The sequence below is a fragment of the Mya arenaria genome, chromosome 3 (assembly GCF_026914265.1).
Source record: "Mya arenaria isolate MELC-2E11 chromosome 3, ASM2691426v1".
In the NCBI taxonomy this organism is placed as follows: Eukaryota; Metazoa; Mollusca; class Bivalvia; order Myida; family Myidae; genus Mya; species Mya arenaria.
Window position 1 is genome coordinate 1,260,953 of NC_069124.1, and position 19,244 is coordinate 1,280,196.

A 19,244-nucleotide genomic window follows, 5' to 3' on the forward strand; every position below is an offset into this window, starting at 1 on the left:
TTAATGTTGTCTAACTTGATTAATTAATTAGATTGGATAGTCAGGAATAGATATCTAAAGTTTCAATGCAATGCATGATGTATTTGCTGAGATAATGACTTTAATGTGCTTACATGCAAAGACCTTAACCAAGGTGAGACGCCGATGCTAGGATGAGTAGCATAGCTCTCCTTATTCTTCGAATAGTTGAGCTAAAAATGAGACAAAATTAATAAAAACCAGAGCTGACCTCCACCAGGCTCTTTTTCTTAAACAATCTCCCTCATAACAGCATCAAGTAAAGTTCACCTTTTCATTTAGGGTATAACTTGTAAAACATTCCTTTCAACTTTTTAAAAAGATAATCTTAATAAACTTTTTTTTATTTTTTTTAGTTTTAGTTAGTAACTTATCTCAGTAAAATAAGATACTTAAACTTGTCCTGCTTAATGAGAAATTGGGATCCGAGGCTTACGGCTCAAGGCCTCTCATTATGGACATTTGTTTTCCTCCAGGCAGCTGAAACTGCATAAGGGATTATCTTTAAGGTATCATCACTCTCCTTCATCCCGTTGTCTGATAAGCATATAGGTAAGCGCGCTCGCTTCTCACCACAGCGTTCTGGTTTTGATTCTCTGTGGGTATAATGGTAAGTGGACACAAGCAGGACTCTCATTTCCTTCCACGAAACAAGACCACCTCACTTTCACATAACATTGTACCACCAGGAGTGATTTTAATAACATTGTAGTACCTTGTTTCACAATAATAAATTTAAACTGAAAAACATTTGCTAGCTAAGTTCAAACACAATTATTGTACTAAACTTGAACATTTCTTGTAATTTTTTAAACTGAATTTCAGTTATACATATTAAAGAGCAAAGGTCATGAAGCCATAAGAAACAGCTAACATAAAAATAAATATTACAACAGATGACAATTTACATCAAGATCGGTGACACCTTCTCTCTGAACGACTTTTCTCCAAACCCAAATACCCGCACTAAATACGAAATAAAACAGCTGGATTATTTGCAAATTGCTAGGTTCACAATGTCTTTATTCCGTTCCAATCTGATAGTCGTGTCCTTTAATTAACTCGAAATAAAACTGTTTGTGTTATTTAAAATATCCCCTGCAATCTGGCTATTAAAGTGCAATACTTTGACCCACAAAACAAATTATAATGTGTGCCTTTAACCACAATATGTATACATAATGATGACTGTTCATTACAGGACAAACTCGGGAATTTAAATTGGCCCCAAATTCACTCAACAATGTTGACATAATGCAACTACAGAATGCTACCAATACAAAATCATATATCTACGAGAATTGCTATCATTGGAATTTTATTTTTTTTATGTACAATAAATTTGCAACTGTTATTTCTAATACATTTTATTCAAATCAATATTCTGGAAATGATAACCTTAAAGGCAAGTGAAAATGGAGACTTAACAGTTCAACTTATCTGATTAAAGCAACAACCAATCAACAGTATAGTTATTCAAAATTATGTTTAAATTATAGAACTAACCAAGAGACAAACAGTTGCCTCGATGTTCTTAACTGCTGTTGACCCAGCCAGCCACTTAAGACTGTCAACTAAGGTACCAATCTTATTCCAATTACGTTCAATTTCACTAAAAACTATACCCAGTGATTTAAGAAAATGATGGGGACCTAATTGTGGGTGTTCCACATAAATCAGTGTGGTAAATGTTGGTCTGAGTGGCAAAAGGAAATAAGGCAGTTGACCAGGCAGTTGACCATGGGTCACTGTGGTCTATAGAGAATAATTTTTAAACAAAAAGTATACTTAGAGTAAGAGTCAATTATAAGTTGTATCGATAGATATTTAAAGCTGAAGTCCAGTAAAAAACAATAAAAAATCCTCTTTTTACAGAATTAATATGTACGCTACATATACACCTATACAAAGGTTTATATTCTTTGCATTGGCTGGTGTTACACTGAGATTTTCCATCAAAGAGAAATATCAAATGTATCATATTGTAAAACCAAACTAATATACATATACAGAGATGACGATGCTAATTACTGTAATTCTATACCCGTTCATCCTGAACAATGAGGAAGTCCTAAAGTCTGCTCCAAATACAAAAGGTCAGGGGTTACCAAGGTGGACAAAGCCAGGGTCAGGGTCAACCAGTCACCAGTGTCAGGGGTCAACCACTGCCCTTGGAGTCAAGGGTCAGTCTGCTCCAGCCTGTAATATACAGTCATCATACCAGTAGAGTGGTCATATTTGTCATTACTATTTGTACTCTGAATTTAGATAACTAAATAAAATTGGATACTTATTAGAATATACTTGAAAAGAAATGAAAATAGGCATATTCATCTGAGAGGGCTGGTTTTGTATGTGAATCTCTTTGACAAAGAAACACTGCTAACCGAAGTGACGACATTCCATTTTCCAGTTTTGAACAGTTTTTAGTTTAAGTTTCCCTTTTTTGTATTCATAAACATATGGTCAAACAGGGAAAACTGTAATGAAGATTTATTCCTTTTATCCCCCATATCTTCGGATCAACAAAATCTCAGCCCTTACTCATACCAGCTTATTTGGTGACAGGCAAAAGATTCATTTGATACCAAGAGTGTCTAAATCGACAGTAAAGTTTTGTTACTATCAATATAATGTTTCACTTTAACAATAAACCCATCTTCCTAATGTTTAAGATTACGCAAAAATCAATGGGTAGGGTATGAAACTTTGCCCTGAGTGAAATATATGGTAATGTAAAATAATTAAGGCCTTGATAGTCGGCCAGCCTTCCATTAGAGATGCAGTGAGTCAAATTTGAATCTTTCATCACCTGATCATTCTTTTGAGAAACTTGATATTACTTGCTTGTAGCTCTGTAATCTTAAAAGCTACTTATGTCACTAAAACCATTCACCCTGAAAAACAATGATGCTCCTTTTTATCAATACAGGTGTAAAAACATTTCACTCCCATTTTGATGGTCCTGTGCTTTGTGTCATTAAATTAAGTTTGCTTTAGGCAGATTCTAAGAAAGTTTTTGTTATACAACAATTTGCATGCATTTAAAGTGTCTTGTTCAAAACTGCTAGGATAATAGCGAAACCGTGTTATAAACCAGAGGGCAGCGGTTGAACAATAACCCAACAATTAGCACAACCAAAGATACAGGCCTTGCGCTACATGTGCAAATTGGTTCTGAAAACATGTGTACCAAGTTTCAATTGATTACCTTGAATGGCTTCATAGTTATGGCAAAGGTTTAAATTTGTTCAGGATGACACTGATGATGATGACAACAGCGACACCAGGCCCCAATTTCTCGAAACTTCTTAAGTCCCTTATAACAGGATTAAGCTAATCTCACTATTTTTGTTGTTCTATAAAATGTGTTATATTTACTTCTTCGAGAATTTTTAGAAATTATATAGGAATAATCTGTATGATTATCAGAATAAACCATTTTTCATTTATCAAAATCCATTTTCAGTATGTTTTTTGGTTAATTGAAATAAGCGACTTAAGCCTGTTAAGCTTAAGAAGTTTCGAGAAATTGGGGCCAGGCCTATAAAAATGTAAACATTGACTTGATTTTTTTGAAAATCAGACAAGCTTAAAATGAAGTCAGATGTTATCACAAATATATGCAAACCATGCATGTATTTTTGTATAATTTGTCGATAAAGAATCAAAGCAGCTAAATTGCAGAAGGAATTCCCAGATTAGCCCATTTGACTCTAAATTGACGAAAGCCAAATACAGCTTGTGTTATTATCTATTAAAGCTATAAATCACTATACAACTAAACAAAGTCATAGTCTATTGTTTTATGTTTCTACAGAATCTACCAGATCCAAACATGCCGCAGACTAGCTGAATTGCTGCTTACAGACAGTAGTTCACAGGTTTACACTTCATCTGTTTCTATCTGATCTCTCCTAATCTGCTACCTACCATGGATTACTGCTAATCTGAAAGATAAATGTGCGGCATAATACAAATGATTGTTATCCATATATGTGTTGACAACTACTGAATATAATATCCACGCCTTACGATGGGAAAATTTAACTGTAATTTAACTAGTCAAAGTAATAATAAAGCCAATACTTTATTATAGAGGTCACACAAAACATTCAATAAGAATGTAACAACGAGATGGAACTCATGTCCTCGAGAAAAAAGTGCTTGAAAGAGCTTACATGTATCTATGGTCTATATAAGCTTTATAAGGAAGTGCCTTTTCTGGCATTGCTAATTGTTGTCTGACATTTTCTTCCTTTAATGACTTTGCAGAAAGAAACTTAAAACAAACAAAAAATTGAATAAAGAAGATGAAAAGGTTCAGCCTGGAAATACACCCGCCAAATTTTGCAGATAGCAAATCTTGTTTCAATTTCAAAAATGTAACATAAATGGAATAAAAAAACTCACATGATCGTCGCTAAAGTCATTAGCGAGAGAATGCTATGCAAATATTGGACATGTGTTATCAGATCTCGGCTGGAGCCATAGTCGACATCCTCATGTTTGGCGCAAGATTTGTATCACTATATCGTTGATGGAAGGAGATAGCACATTGTCCATCGTCAACCTCTGAAACATTCACAAAAGATACAAAATATTGTAAAAAACAAAAGCGACTTAGATTCACTGTAAGAGATATAAAGCTTTTGTAACATTTTGTATCAGTTTTTGTAGATTTTGAATATTGATTAGAAGCTTTTTGTTTTTGGCTAATGTTTGAGGCTAACACTTGCTTTATGAAATGTAACACCAGCCAATGCAATTGTATCAACTTGAAAATCCCGCTGAGATACCAATGTTAAAGATAGATAAAGAAATGGTTATACATGCTCAGTTTAGATAAGGTAATTAAAACATACCGGTAATGATCTGCAACTTTTAGCTTTGAAACTTACATTATTTCATAAAATGACAGACAGCATATAGATAATGATCTAGAGTTTTCACAGTGATGAATGCCCCCTCATGCAGCCTGGGTTGACACAGGAATGGTTAACTTATTTCACTTGGAATTATCACATAAACATATATATTTTTGGGTGTTAAGCCTATGTTTCATACCAATGTATCACAATTATTAAAATCTGTTGACAATTTTTTTGTTCTTTCTTTTCAAAAAAGAATTGGAAAATTGGCTCTTTCTCTGTCAAACATTGGTAGTTTTTAACCAACTTCCAACTTAATCTGTTTAATGTGTACACTAAATTAATTCAATCAATCGACCCTTTTATGAGCTATTGTCGGTACTGTATTTTTGGAAAATTTTCAGTTCAAAAGAAGCCATCCCTCTGTCAAAATTTTGTAGTTTGTAACCAAACTCGAACTTGACCTGTATTTTATAGTGTTTAATATCTGTACTAATTTTTTTTTAGTTTGTTTAGCCTTTCAGGAGTTTTCTACATAAGGCAGTATTTTTTGCAAATACTAAGTTAAAAGGGGTCATAATTACGTCATAAAATGGTGAAACCAGTCGATATCGACCTGCGTTTAAATTGTGTACAAAGTATTATTTAATCTGTCAGCTGTTTCACGAGACCTGACAAAACAGACAAATTCTAAGTTGAAAAGGTGCCAAACCTCAGTCTAAAACGTGTAGTTTGTACTCAAAGTCAAACTTGACGTTTATTTTATGGTGTTAAACATGTGTACTACATTTTTTTAAATCCATCAACCCTTTCAGGAGAGATTGTCCTGACAAAACCAACAGACCAACCAATAAGATAACTCCTATACGCACTCCCGAAAACATTGTTTTGTGTTCGCTAAAAACATTCAAAACTTAATATACAGATAAAATTACCTTAGAAATAAGCTTTAAAGCATTTCAATACACTGAAACAATTTTGCCTTGTCTAGCATTATTGCGCCAAAGAAATTTCTTTTGATCGCTGAAAACCAGCATTAAGTTCTGGTCAGAATCAGGTTGTATATTCAGTTCAAGGGGAGATAATGAAGTTGTATACATGTTCATACTTGCCAAAGAAGATCCAGGTTTGATCCTGCACAAGAACCTTTCCTCATTGCCCTTAATCAACACCCGCCATGATTTCCATTGAAGAAAGCGACAGGACAGAACGCTCGTTTCTACCAAAATGCTGTATTACAAGCAGGCATTAATAAACACAAGTAGCTGGCATTAGTGATGGCATGATGATCGAATATAATCAACAGATTGTCAATGGATGCCCAATATCAGCAATAAACCATTAAGATCATCCATAGTCATTTTTCATCAATTTTTATTAAATTCCATAGTAAACTTAAGACATTTGATACTATTTTTTTCTTCTTTAAAATGGTGCTATAAATGTCCATTTTTTGTTTAAGTTTTAGTTTAATTTTTTCCTCTGTCATTCAATATTTTTGGCCAATTAAGGCAATTTTTAAATATGTAAGATATTTAATTCGCTAAAATAAACAAAAAATATATTTTAACAGCAAAGGAAATTTAACTCCAGCTTCATAACTGCATCTGTATGCCATTGGTTACCTCCCTTCTCAAAATAGACAGTCCAGGGGGCTTCCAATAAAGATCGTAGTTGAATTCAAGTCTTAAATTAAAATTATCTCAGTGTCATAGTTTCATTATTTTGCAACATATTTGAGTGAATTGAACATAAGCCAGCATTAAAAATAAACACAGTGGAAAAATAAAACATCAATAGGTTGCCATAAATTATGTGATGTTTATACAAATTGAAGATTATTGAAGTTACCACTGAAATCCTATACTAAAACGGGTCCCAGGTCTTTTCTGTCAGCTTTGAATTTTGATTTAATTTGCATAGTACCACTTACCAACTCTGAAGCGCACCATTCATTAAAAACTAAATGATATCGTTTCTTTTCTCTGTTCTTGGTAGGAAACATGGGAGCACTCACCGGTCCATTGTTGTCTGGTTGCTGAATAATCAGTCACTGGACATGGAGTGCCATCAAAGAATAATCAAGAAGCATAACTTAAAAATTATTAAAGCAAGAATTACTGTCCATGCTTCAAATTTGCATGTGTTCACTTGTTACATCGGTTCTTCATTACATGTGAATAACTTGTACACTAATGGCTAGGTTAAAAACTTGTGCTGGTCATACTGCCACCGCCAGTGGCACAGAGGCCATGGAACAACAGCTTTGAGAATACCTCAATTTTTTCTCTTTTTTTTGTAATGTTTCAACATTGGGTTAGGCTAACCCTAACCCAATGATAGCCCTTTTCTATGTCACACTTGCATCAAATAAGGTAGGATGATGTCACATTCGATGTAAATGTGTTATTTAAGAATATACAAACGATCTTCTGACCAAGGGTACCTGGGTGATCCCGTTATCGGCAATCCCAATACTTTCTGTTTACACTACCGTAGTATTTAATGAAGCAGAGATAATAGCACACAAGAGTATATGAGGATGGGAAGTTCCATGCACATCTTCATCATCCAGTCTACAACCTATTTTATACAATGTCTACACATGAACTACTAGTTAATTTGAAGCTGGGAGAATAAACTTAAAAACTTTATCGTAAACAAGAGCACCACGAAACGGAGCATTATACGCCCGAAGAAAATTCGGCTTGAGGTCTTTAATAAACATTTAATGTTAATATACTGCTTACTAGGTGTGAAGTGTTTATGGAGGCCATAACATAATACAACCCTTCGGGCGTATAAAAAATAATAACCCAGCTCTTGCAAAGTATAACCAACAACTCTTTTAATATTGTGGATTTAAATATTTACTGATATTATACATGTACACTCAACAGGCATTTTAAATAATTAATGACACAAAAAAATATTTTATTGAGTTTTCATTATGGCGAACAGTCTCAGTTCTATGCAAGTTCAATTCAACTTCCTTGTCTTTTATAATTTACTAAGCACAGACAGATACATTCCCTTAACAAAGTGCTATTTCAGTTGCTTCCAATATTCTGATTTACTCAACCAAAATTTAATCCTACTCCCAGAATCAACTAAAAAACTGGCATAAGTTCAAATTTTATTCAGTTTCAATTTAATATAGCAAATTAAACAGTTTCATCAATACAAACATGAACAAATAAACACAGTAATTGAGAATATCCACACAGCTTGATCAACAATTTTTCAATTTTAGGAAAAACATGCGATCAATTTTACACTACTTCACTTTCTACCAAGCTAACAAATGGTTCATTGAACACAAAATCACTATAGAACTGGTTGCCTGATAAGGTTAAAATGATCACACATTCTCGATGAAAACGTTAACAGTAACGGTTATGGACAATGTTAACAGTAACCGTGATGGACAATGTTAACAGTGACCATGATGGACAATGTTAACAGTGACCATGATGGACAATGTTAACAGTAACCGTGATGGACAATGTTAACAGTGACCATGATGGACAATGTTAACAGTGACCATGATGGACAATGTTAACAGTAACCGTAATGGGCAATGTTAACAGTGACCGTGATGGACAATGTTAACAGTAACCGTAATGGACAATGTTAACAGTGACCATGATGGACAATGTTAACAGTGACCGTGATGGACAATGTTAACAGTGACCGTAATGGACAATGTTAACAGTGACCGTGATGGACAATGTTAACAGTGACCATGATGGACAATGTTAACAGTGACCATGATGGACAATGTTAACAGTAACCGTAATGGACAATGTTAACAGTGACCATGATGGACAATGTTAACAGTGACCATGATGGACAATGTTAACAGTAACCGTAATGGACAATGTTAACAGTAACCGTAATGGACAATGTTAACAGTGACCATGATGGACAATGTTAACAGTAACCGTAATGGACAATGTTAACAGTGACCGTGATGGACAATGTTAACAGTAACCGTAATGGACAATGTTAACAGTGACCATGATGGACAATGTTAACAGTGACCGTGATGGACAATGTTAACAGTGACCGTAATGGACAATGTTAACAGTGACCGTGATGGACAATGTTAACAGTGACCATGATGGACAATGTTAACAGTGACCATGATGGACAATGTTAACAGTAACCGTAATGGACAATGTTAACAGTGACCATGATGGACAATGTTAACAGTGACCATGATGGACAATGTTAACAGTAACCGTAATGGACAATGTTAACAGTAACCGTAATGGACAATGTTAACAGTGACTGTGAAGGACAAGGTTAACAGTAACCGTGATGGACAATGCCTCATAAATGGTAAGGACATTCTACGATCATGACGATTTCGATGAAAAGCTTTGAAATTTCAGTTACCGAAAAGCAAGATGAATATCGATATTGATAGGCTTCACACAAAATGTAGTTAATACATATTTTATCAGAAATTTAAAAAAATGACATTGGTCATCTAATTTTTTAAACATCATGCTTCATTTATACAGTTGTTTTTTATCTACTAATACAACAAATGCGCCCCTCCTCAGAGACTTCTTTTGCCCTTGGGTCGTGTTGTAACATTTGGGTACGTTGAGTCGGTGATGGAGACGATGTTGATTCCCGCTAGTTGTAGGCCCTTCAAACAAGGCTGAAAAGCAATATACATACAAATGCACATGGAACTGTGTACTTCATACATCACATGTTTTCGCTGTGGCGTTATCTACTTCAACTTGTTTGGAAATCATGACCAGGTATACATAACAAACATCTATATCAATGTAAACATTTCCCTTTTCACAATAAAAAGTTAAATTTCATTACTGTTTCAAAAGAGAAAATCAAAAATTAAAACAGTTCAATTTATCGTCAATGTTTGCCTATGATAAAATAATGGGGTTGCAAATTTAAAAAATAGCACATTTGGCCAAACAAATCACAAAAAAGTCATGAAGAGCCTTGAGAAATTTTAACAGTCTACACTTTATCTTTGTGAGATATTTTTAATGATAAATGACAAAACATTTAAGACATGCTGGTGCAACATGAAATGGAGACTTAAAATGGAGTTCCTAATGCACTTACCAGTCTTCCCTGACCAAATCCCTTCAGAACTACAAGGGTGTTTTTGTATCCCTTCTTGATCAAGTCCTGACGAGAAAATATCATATACTGGTTATTGTTTTCTCTAACAAGACATTAAACAGAAAGCAAACAAGAAAACTATTCTCCACTGCTTGTAAAACTGTCATAAAGCACAAGAAGGAAGAAGAAGCACAAGAAGAAAAAACCCTATGATAACCAAGCTAAAAGGTAAATTCAGATACGTGTATCAATGGAATGATGGCAGAGGCATATCTGGTTGCAGGGTGGTTTGTGAAGATGACTCTTCCAATTGAGAATGTTCCCATGTAGATGTTGGAAATTCAGGAAAAGAGTCAAGAAATTTCAGAAAATTCAAGGAATAAGGAAATGATACAGAGATCAATTAATTTATCCAGTAATCAACAACTGCTATTAATTAATAAGCTTCAAGTAGGAGAAAACACTAACTTTCTAACAATTTTTTCCCTAAAGATTCATTGGGAATTTTGCTTTCAAAATGAGAAAAAAAATAGTACCTTCTGGGATAGTGAACATCTACTGCAAAAAATCAGTGATCCTATATCGTTTTTCACCTGAAGGTCAATGTGACCTTGAGCTACTGACCTTAAAATCATTATGAAGTAGTTGGGCTGAAGCATTCATTAACTATTGAGCAGAAACCATTTTTTCACCTCAAAGTCACCGTGACCTTGACTGTTGACCTACTGATCTCAAAATAAATTGTGGTCATCTACATGTCATGACAAACTGGCATACCAAATATGAAGTACCAGCATGCAAGTGTCCTAAAGTTATTGAGCATAAACTATTTTTCAGCTAAAAGTTACTGCCAACTTATCATTTTGCACCAAGTATAAAGTCCTGGACCCAAAGGATCTTCAGTTATCCATTGGAATTATTTTTCACCTAAAAGGTCACCATGACCTTGACCTTTGACCTACTGATCTCAAAATCAATAGGGCCTACTACTGGTCATGACCAACCTGCATATCAAGTATGAAGTTCCTATGTGCAAGTGTTCTATAGTCATTGAGCAGAAACAAAGTGTGAGGGACTGACGGGCAGGGCAAAAACAATATGTTTCCCCATAAATGGGAGAGACAAAAAAATACTCGGGGCTGTTTATCTCGTAATGATGTGACAATTTTATATTAAAACTACAACTATGATGACGACACGAGTGGAGCAACTGATACTCACCAGACCAATAGCAAACCCCACGGTCTGTCCACACACAGCAGTCTTCTTCTTAGTGTTCTTAAACCCAACTCTACCCTATAAAGCAAAGAAACAATTACCACACTAGTTCATCTGAACAAACCTATAAACCATGTCATATGGTTGGCACAGGGATATAAAAAGGCCAGCTAAATATATGCTAGTTAGTTTCTGTTACACATAACACACGAGCTGATGGAGGGCAGGGTTCGAATTTAGACTCGCATACTTGCAAAATGCGAGCGATATTTGCAAATTGCGAGTGACTTTTATTCAAGCTCGCGAGTGGCATTTTCTAGACCACAAAATGTTAAAAGGAAAGTAGAATAAACATGAACTAAACTCCCCTGTGTAGTCAAGTGTAAACAGCCTATAAGTGGCAAGTTTACCACTACCAGTATAAAAAAGACAGTATGGAGTCACGCTCAGTAAGTTTTCAAAAATAGAACAAATATGGAAAAGGCCGAGTTTTATCTCGAATCTTTCCAGGATGCTCCAAGGCGTGCATAATACAAAGTGAATACAACTGACGTAATCACCTAGCTCAATCATTGGCTAAATTTAGCGCTTTTGCGCACTATATGTAAACCCATCAACCTTTGAATATATTTCTGCCCAACTGTCAAAGTGAATAGACTTCGTTGATCAATATATTTCATGGTCCAGAGCATCCTCGCTACATTTACTTTTGCTTTTACTTATTTTAAATTTATGATGTTATTGTTTTTAATACTGATAGACTTAATGAAATCTGTACCGTGCTTGCCGAATGGATATTACCCGATGGCGAGGGTAAATATACAAAGTGAACAATGTCAAATTATTGGATAGCTTTGTAATCAAAAAGCGGCCAGCATCTGATGAGTCTTTTCGTACCACCCCCCCCCCCAAAAAAAAAGAATAAGCCATCAACAAATTCTAGTAGTCGAGTTTCTCAAGATTGATACGTTTTAATATGCCTAATACCGGTATGTCTTAAGTAGTTGTAAATTTCTACTTAAATTAGACAAAATTATAAGGGAATCAAGCAAATAATAAAATTGCAAGTTGATTTTTCATTTTGCGAGTTGCCTCAAAAACACTCGCAAAATTTTGCGAGTGCTCCTCAAAGTTAAATTCGAACCCTGAAGGGAATGTCAGCGCCTGTCTGTTTTTATCAGTGGAACAATGGATATAAATGAATAATTACTAAAGCTTGTTTTGTGCCTTACTGTACTTACTGCATGCTGAACATATGTTTTATCTCTGGCACCATGTATACCAAGTTTCATTGGAATAGCTTGAATGCTCTTTTCTAGCTATGGCCAGTGGTAAAGATTTGCATACCAACGACATAAAAGGCTAAGACAACACTAAATTCTTTTTTCGTCAAAGATTTAACATGCTTCTACTATTTTCTTACACACATGTCTTGACAACTTTTAAAACTTAATGACATAAATAAGATTTCTTCACATGTAGCAGTTCAACTTTATATCACATTTACATCACAACTAGGTTATGCTGTAAGGACACATGTACATACTAGTAGGGGTCATAACTAGGTTATGCTGTAAGGACACATGTACATACTAGTAGGGGTCATAACTAGGTTATGCTGTAAGGACACGTGTACATACTAGTAGGGGTCATAACTAGGTTATGCTGTAAGGACACGTGTACATACTAGTAGGGGTCATAACTAGGTTATGCTGTAAGGACACATGTACATACTAGTAGGGGTCATAACTAGGTTATGCTGTAAGGACACATGTACATACTAGTAGGGGTCACAACTAGGTTATGCTGTAAGGACACAAGTACATACTAGTAGGGGTCATAACTAGGTTATGCTTAAGGACACATGTACATACTAGTAGGGGTCATAACTAGGTTATGCTTAAGGACACATGTACATACTAGTAGGGGTCATAACTAGGTTATGCTGTAAGGACACATGTACATACTAGTAGGGGTCATAACCAGTTTATGCTGTAAGGACACATGTACATACTAGTATGGGTCACAACTAGGTTATGCTTAAGGACACATGTACATACTAGTAGGGGTCACAACTAGGTTATGCTTAAGGACACATGTACATACTAGTAGGGGTCATAACTAGGTTATGCTGTAAGGACACATGTACATACTAGTATGGGTCACAACTAGGTTATGCTTAAGGACACATGTACATACTAGTAGGGGTCATAACTAGGTTATGCTGTAAGGACACATGTACATATTATTATTAGTAAGGGTCATAACTAGGTTATGCTGTAAGGACACATGTACATATTATTATTAGTAGGGGTCACAACTAGGTTATGCTTAAGGACACATGTACATACTAGTAGGGGTCATAACTAGGTTATGCTGTAAGGACACATGTACATATTATTATTAGTAAGGGTCATAACTAGGTTATGCTGTAAGGACACATGTACATACCCCGGACTGGTAGGTCAAAGCATTTCCTGAAAAATAGAAATATTTATGATTTTTAAAATAATCTAATTCTGGTACATGTATGAACTTATGCATCAGAAACACAAGAACTGTCACAGAGACAGCTCGCTCAACTATTCCTCAGCTTTTAAGAGTAAGGATTGGAAAGTTTTGGGGAAACATGCATGGATAAATGTAAAATTTATTTACATGCAAAACCTTAACCAGAATTAAGTGAAATGATAAAGGGAAAAAGTGTGCATTTTATCATAATTGAGTGTATAAAGTTTCAATACAATGCAATACATCAAGTAATTGATGAGTTATTGACTTAAATCTGCCTACATGCAAAATCTACCAAAGATTTCTAAGTTGAATAATAAAGGGGCAAAATTTATATTATATGCAAGATAGAGTTATCTTATTTGATTATCGAAAAAGATGGGTGGAAGCCCTTGTATACAGTTTCAATGCAATACATGATGTATATATGCTGAGATATTAATGCAAAACCTTAACCAGAATTTCTAAGTCAAATAATTAACGGCCATAATTAGTATTATATGCAAATAGAATTATCTAACTTGGATGTTTAAGTAGGATGGATGGTTGAGTACCAATGTATAGAGTCTTGATGCAAAATATCAAGAAGTTGCTTAGATATTAACCTTTGTGTGCTAACATGCAGAATTTCAAAGTTATAATAATAAAGGCCAATTATTTGCATTATATTAAAAGATAGTGTTTACTTCATTAATTTAGTAGGTTGGGTAGTTTGGGACATATCTCTATAGTTTCAATCCAATACTAGATGTATTTGCTGTGAAAATGACTTAAAAGTGCTTACATGCAAAACCTTTACCAGGAATGGCAGCAAGGCTGATGCCAACCCAGATGTAGACAGCTACGTTAGAGTGAGTAGTAAAGCTCAAACCTCTACCAATTAATTGAGGATGTTGGTGGCTTTTGATTTAAGACCAAAGTTTACCAGACCAATTGATCATAAAAGGCAACATTTTCACAAATGGTTTTGTGAATTTTCTGTGATTTCAAGTGAAACCAATTTTGAATTTCAACGCACTTTCTGGTTTTTATGAAATTGTCATTAGTTGGAAAATCATGTGATTACAACTTGATGTCATTTTAGTGACTTCATATCAGAAAGCCAGGCACAGTAAATGATACTTTACTTTTATTATGCAATAGATTTTTTGAGAACAAAAATGTAAAAGAGCAGTGAAAATACATTTTTTACTACTTTGATAATAACAGCTGTGCATATAACACACTATTTCAATGACAAGCATTATAGAAAATGTTTCACTGACCATTACTCAGATATGCCCCGCCTTTGGTGTTCTGTAGAGTGGACGTGATATAAACTGTTGGCAGATCATCAAACCTTACCCCGTCCACGTACATGTCTCGGATACGCTCCGTCGGGAAGTATTCGCCTGGCCTGTAAGTTATTGCTATTCTTGTATATTACAATAAAAATTCAAAGACAAATTTCTTTTTTCAAAAGTTGCCCCTAAAACATTAGTGTGAATAATTGTTTTTAAATTTTATATTTTAACAGGGGCATACTTATAATAAAGTTATCCATAGAAATAGAACTTATATTTTAATGTATGTATATACAAACATAGAAGAAGGAAGGACCTAGTAGCTAAGCTTGATAAAAACACACCAAAATACATGTGATACAACAAAGTTATCAACATAAATTAAAAGCTTTAAACATGATAAAACACATGTATTATACATAAATAGCTAACTATTAAATGTAAGATGTTACACATCAAGGTACATACTGTCTCTCAACGTCTGGAAAAACAAACTCCTTCTTCGCGGCCACCTTAGTTGCACGGATGGCAGCATCTGTCTCAAGCGCCTTCTTTGTGACTGCCAACTGTAAGTCTACCTTCTCACTGTCATACTCCAGTACACCGGGGCTGGCATTCAGAAAGTTCATTTAATTTTATTTTCATATCTTTATATGTATGATGAATGCACAACTGTATCAATTAGAGTATTTCTTTCCTAATAGGATAAAATAATATAAATATTTAAACATCATCATGAAGTTAGAAAAAACAAGACAGGGAATGTTAAACAATTATAAGAAAAAAAACAACATTTAAACAATTTCAAGACTAGTGGTGAAAACATTTTTACACAAATTAAGCCTACATTCCAAATGTCATTCTTGGGCATGACTTTACTTTTATCGATACCAAACCAGATTTTCCCAGAAGAGGCTGAAAGTGGTCTATTGCCATTGGTATCTGCCTCTTACCCAAAACGGTAAAGGTTTGTCCCTGACCAAGGAACCTTTCTCATGGCATCTCAAAATGAACACCAGTACTGGTTTCTGCACAGGAAACAGATTCAAGAGTAATTTTACTAGCATTTAGCTTTTGACACAGTCAAGATGAAAGAAATTAGTATAAACTTTACTAACCCAGATTCTGTGTTGACTTTGTTTTCTCCTTTGACCACCCCATCACCAGACTCACAGTGGTTGGTGATGCCTGTTGAAATCCATCGGGGGAATGTGAGACTCTGATGTTGTGGCCTGCAGCAATTTACTGAAATGAAAAATAAATGTATGCTTTTAAAGCTAAGAAAAATATATAATTCTTTTTTGATGCTTTTTATTCATTTTATTTAAGATAAAAAATGAGAACCATTCAAGAACTGAGAACAGACAATGTCATACTTAAAGTGCATTGTATGCCCTTAAGTTATTTTATTAAGTGAATTGTACTCCTAAGTTTCATTTAATAAAATGTAATAGTGATTGTTAAAGTCTGCTTGCAAATCTATATGTATTAAACACTCATGACAGGCTTGAGCCTAAATGCAGAACTTAATATATTAAAAACGCCGCAGAGCGCTTAATTCCATTTGCATAACACAATACTCATCATGGGAAATCACTGTGTAGGAGTTAAAAAGTGATTCTACACTGGCTTAGCAGCCAGTCTTTGATTTGGTCAAAACAGTAGTTCATGAAATGGTCTTAAATTGACTGTAGTATGCTATTAAAACAATTTGTATTTGTACAGATATTTGATTTTATATCTTATTTGGGGCATTTTAAAGCGTTTTTACGTGAATTACAACCCTTATCTGTAGCTCTGCCATATAAATAATGTTGAATTTTTTGCATCTTAATGGTTATTATTGATGAATGTCATTTATTTCTAACAACTTTCTTATATTTAATAATTACTGTGTTACTTGAAGTGCTTTGCAGTTATTTTCTGCCAGCTGGTAGAAAACATAACAGAGTAAATGAAGGTGCACATATTACAGTAGACACAGCAACAGAACAAGATACCTGTGACTACACGTTGTATGACAGTACATGTGTAAGGTCTGTACAGCAGTCCAGCCAGCGATCTTGCAAAGCTCATCTGAAAAAGCAGAGGTCAATCAGTGTTTTTCCATTTTTTAATGAATGCAGTCAGGGCCCTAAGAATTGAGAAAATAGAAACAAAATGCCTACAATTGTGAATTTACTAAAAACAAAGAAACAGCTACACATGTCACAGGTTTTTGTTGTTTCAATATTTAAGCTTCTTGGCATAAAAGCATTTGACAGGCCTAAAATTGCATTTTAACATTATCTTTACTAGTTAAAAGTTGAGAGTTAAAAACAAACATGTAAAAGTATACTTTTTAGAAATTTAAATGGGGCCAAATATGGGCCCCATTATTAGTAAAAAAATAACAACGCACTGTCAATTCTTATTTTTATTGTTTGCCCCATTCTGACAAACCTTGCTGCTGAAAAAAAATACAACTTCCTTTTGGTTGTCCAGTAAGCGCACTAGCTTCTTAGCAAGGTGACCTGGTTTTGATTCCTCGCCAGGGTACATGTGAGTTTGGTTAGTGGTCACCAAACCAGACAAGTGGGTTTTCTCCGTATAATCTGGTTTCCCCCACAACACAATACCTCATTCTTGCACAACATTGTGCCCACATGAGCCACTTAGTATAAGTTATCATAACTATCGTCACAATTGTTGTAAAATGAATTTAATTGTTTAATCTAACTTCTTGCAGTATAAATAAGTTTAGTTTAACATTACAATTGAAAGATTTTATGTACATGTATGATACAATTGTACATGATGTATCAATAAAACCACATGCCATATAAAACTTTTTAAAGTGGAGAACTGTCTGTTGGATCGGTTATTACTATAACCTGTGCTGCCATACCACTGTAATGAAAATATATTCATTTGCCGATTTTAATTGTTTTAAACTGTCATTAAGTTTAACCTTTTATTTATGCATAAACTTATTTGTTAATAATGACACTCTTCCCCAGTAAAACATATTTAAATTTTAAGAGAGTGCTGTACTGGTTAGCGACCTATTATTCGCCTGTACCACTTTTTCGCCCACCCAGTTAAAACCAGTCAAAAAGAAATATGTTACACAAATCAGTCTGGCGTTTCATTGCGGCATCATTTTTGACAGATATCAGCTGTTTTTTTTGCATTCAAATGTTAGTAGTATGTGGAATTCGACCCAAATAAACATTGTTTACACTTCTGACCTTTTAAGTTGCACACGGGGATGACGTCATCACCGCGAGCTCATTTGCATGAGGCCCTGTAAGGATTTTTTTAATTTTCATTATACCTTGCACTATCAGACGACATTATTGATTTGTCATTATAAAGTATAAAACCGGTGTTGAATTATACAAATACCATAAATTGCTGTATTTTACGTTCAATTTTCGAAAAAGGTAAAACCTGAAAACGGTGAAGTAATCGCCGAATTTTTCGTCTAAGGGAAGCAACTCAAATTTGAATTAATCATTACATTCTTGTACGGACATGCTACACAACTTATTCATTTCCCTTCACAGACAACATTTCAAATTGGAAAACAATCTATTTCTACCGTATTTACTTTAAATTCATTTCGAAGCCATTTGATTTGAATGATAAAAAGGTAGCCTGTGTGCGGGTGTGTACCGTCTGATAGATGGTACATTGAGTATATATGAGTATAAGGCATGGTATAAGGTATATGTCTTGTTTCTCCAAAGAATATTCAAACGTAGTTTTAGTGCACTTTATACACTGTACAGGTTAGCAACCCCTTTTCGGCCGGAAATGGAGATTTTTCCTTCGTTACTTTTGACACAAGATAGATATTACGATAAAACTTTACACTCAGACAGCTTGGCTCTTCAGACAAAAACTGTGTATTTTAAAAAACAAAAATAGCTAGGGATTCTGAATATTACCATGTGCAAAGTACCCCTATAATTTTTTAACCCTAACCCTAACCCTAACCCTATATAACCTCCATCCGAAAATAATTACATATCCGAAGATTGTTAGAAAAAAAATCACAAACGTGTTCTGTGTATCAAACAGGTTCAAAATGTTTACATTTATCAATTGAATCATAATTGGGATATCTACTAACTTGCATTTTGTAGAAATTACATGCATACCTCAAAATCGCCAAAATATAAACAATAAAGCTCACCTTTCCCTGTTAAAATTTTGTAAGGTTGTGGAAAACTCAAAAGGGTACAATCCA

General features: G+C 34.4%; 1 protein-coding gene across 2 annotated transcripts; it reads right to left on the reverse strand.

The window, feature by feature from the left end:
• Positions 1-8,013: 8,013 nt before the first annotated feature.
• Positions 8,014-19,237, reverse strand: LOC128226778 (30S ribosomal protein S11-like). 2 transcript variants are annotated; one of them, XM_052936824.1, is made up of 10 exons: positions 19,191-19,211; positions 18,241-18,296; positions 17,011-17,086; positions 16,129-16,255; positions 15,479-15,619; positions 14,993-15,123; positions 13,668-13,693; positions 11,220-11,294; positions 9,999-10,064; positions 8,014-9,561 (listed from the first exon to the last, which is right to left on the reverse strand). In XM_052936824.1, exons 3-10 carry the CDS (start codon positions 17,084-17,086, stop codon positions 9,457-9,459), a joined length of 747 nt encoding a protein of 248 aa, XP_052792784.1. In that variant the 5' UTR covers positions 18,241-18,296; positions 19,191-19,211; the 3' UTR covers positions 8,014-9,456. The 2 variants fall into 2 exon arrangements, with proteins under 2 accessions (XP_052792784.1, XP_052792785.1); XM_052936825.1 differs by lacking the exon at positions 18,241-18,296 and having other exon boundaries at positions 19,191-19,237.
• Positions 19,238-19,244: the final 7 nt, after the last annotated feature.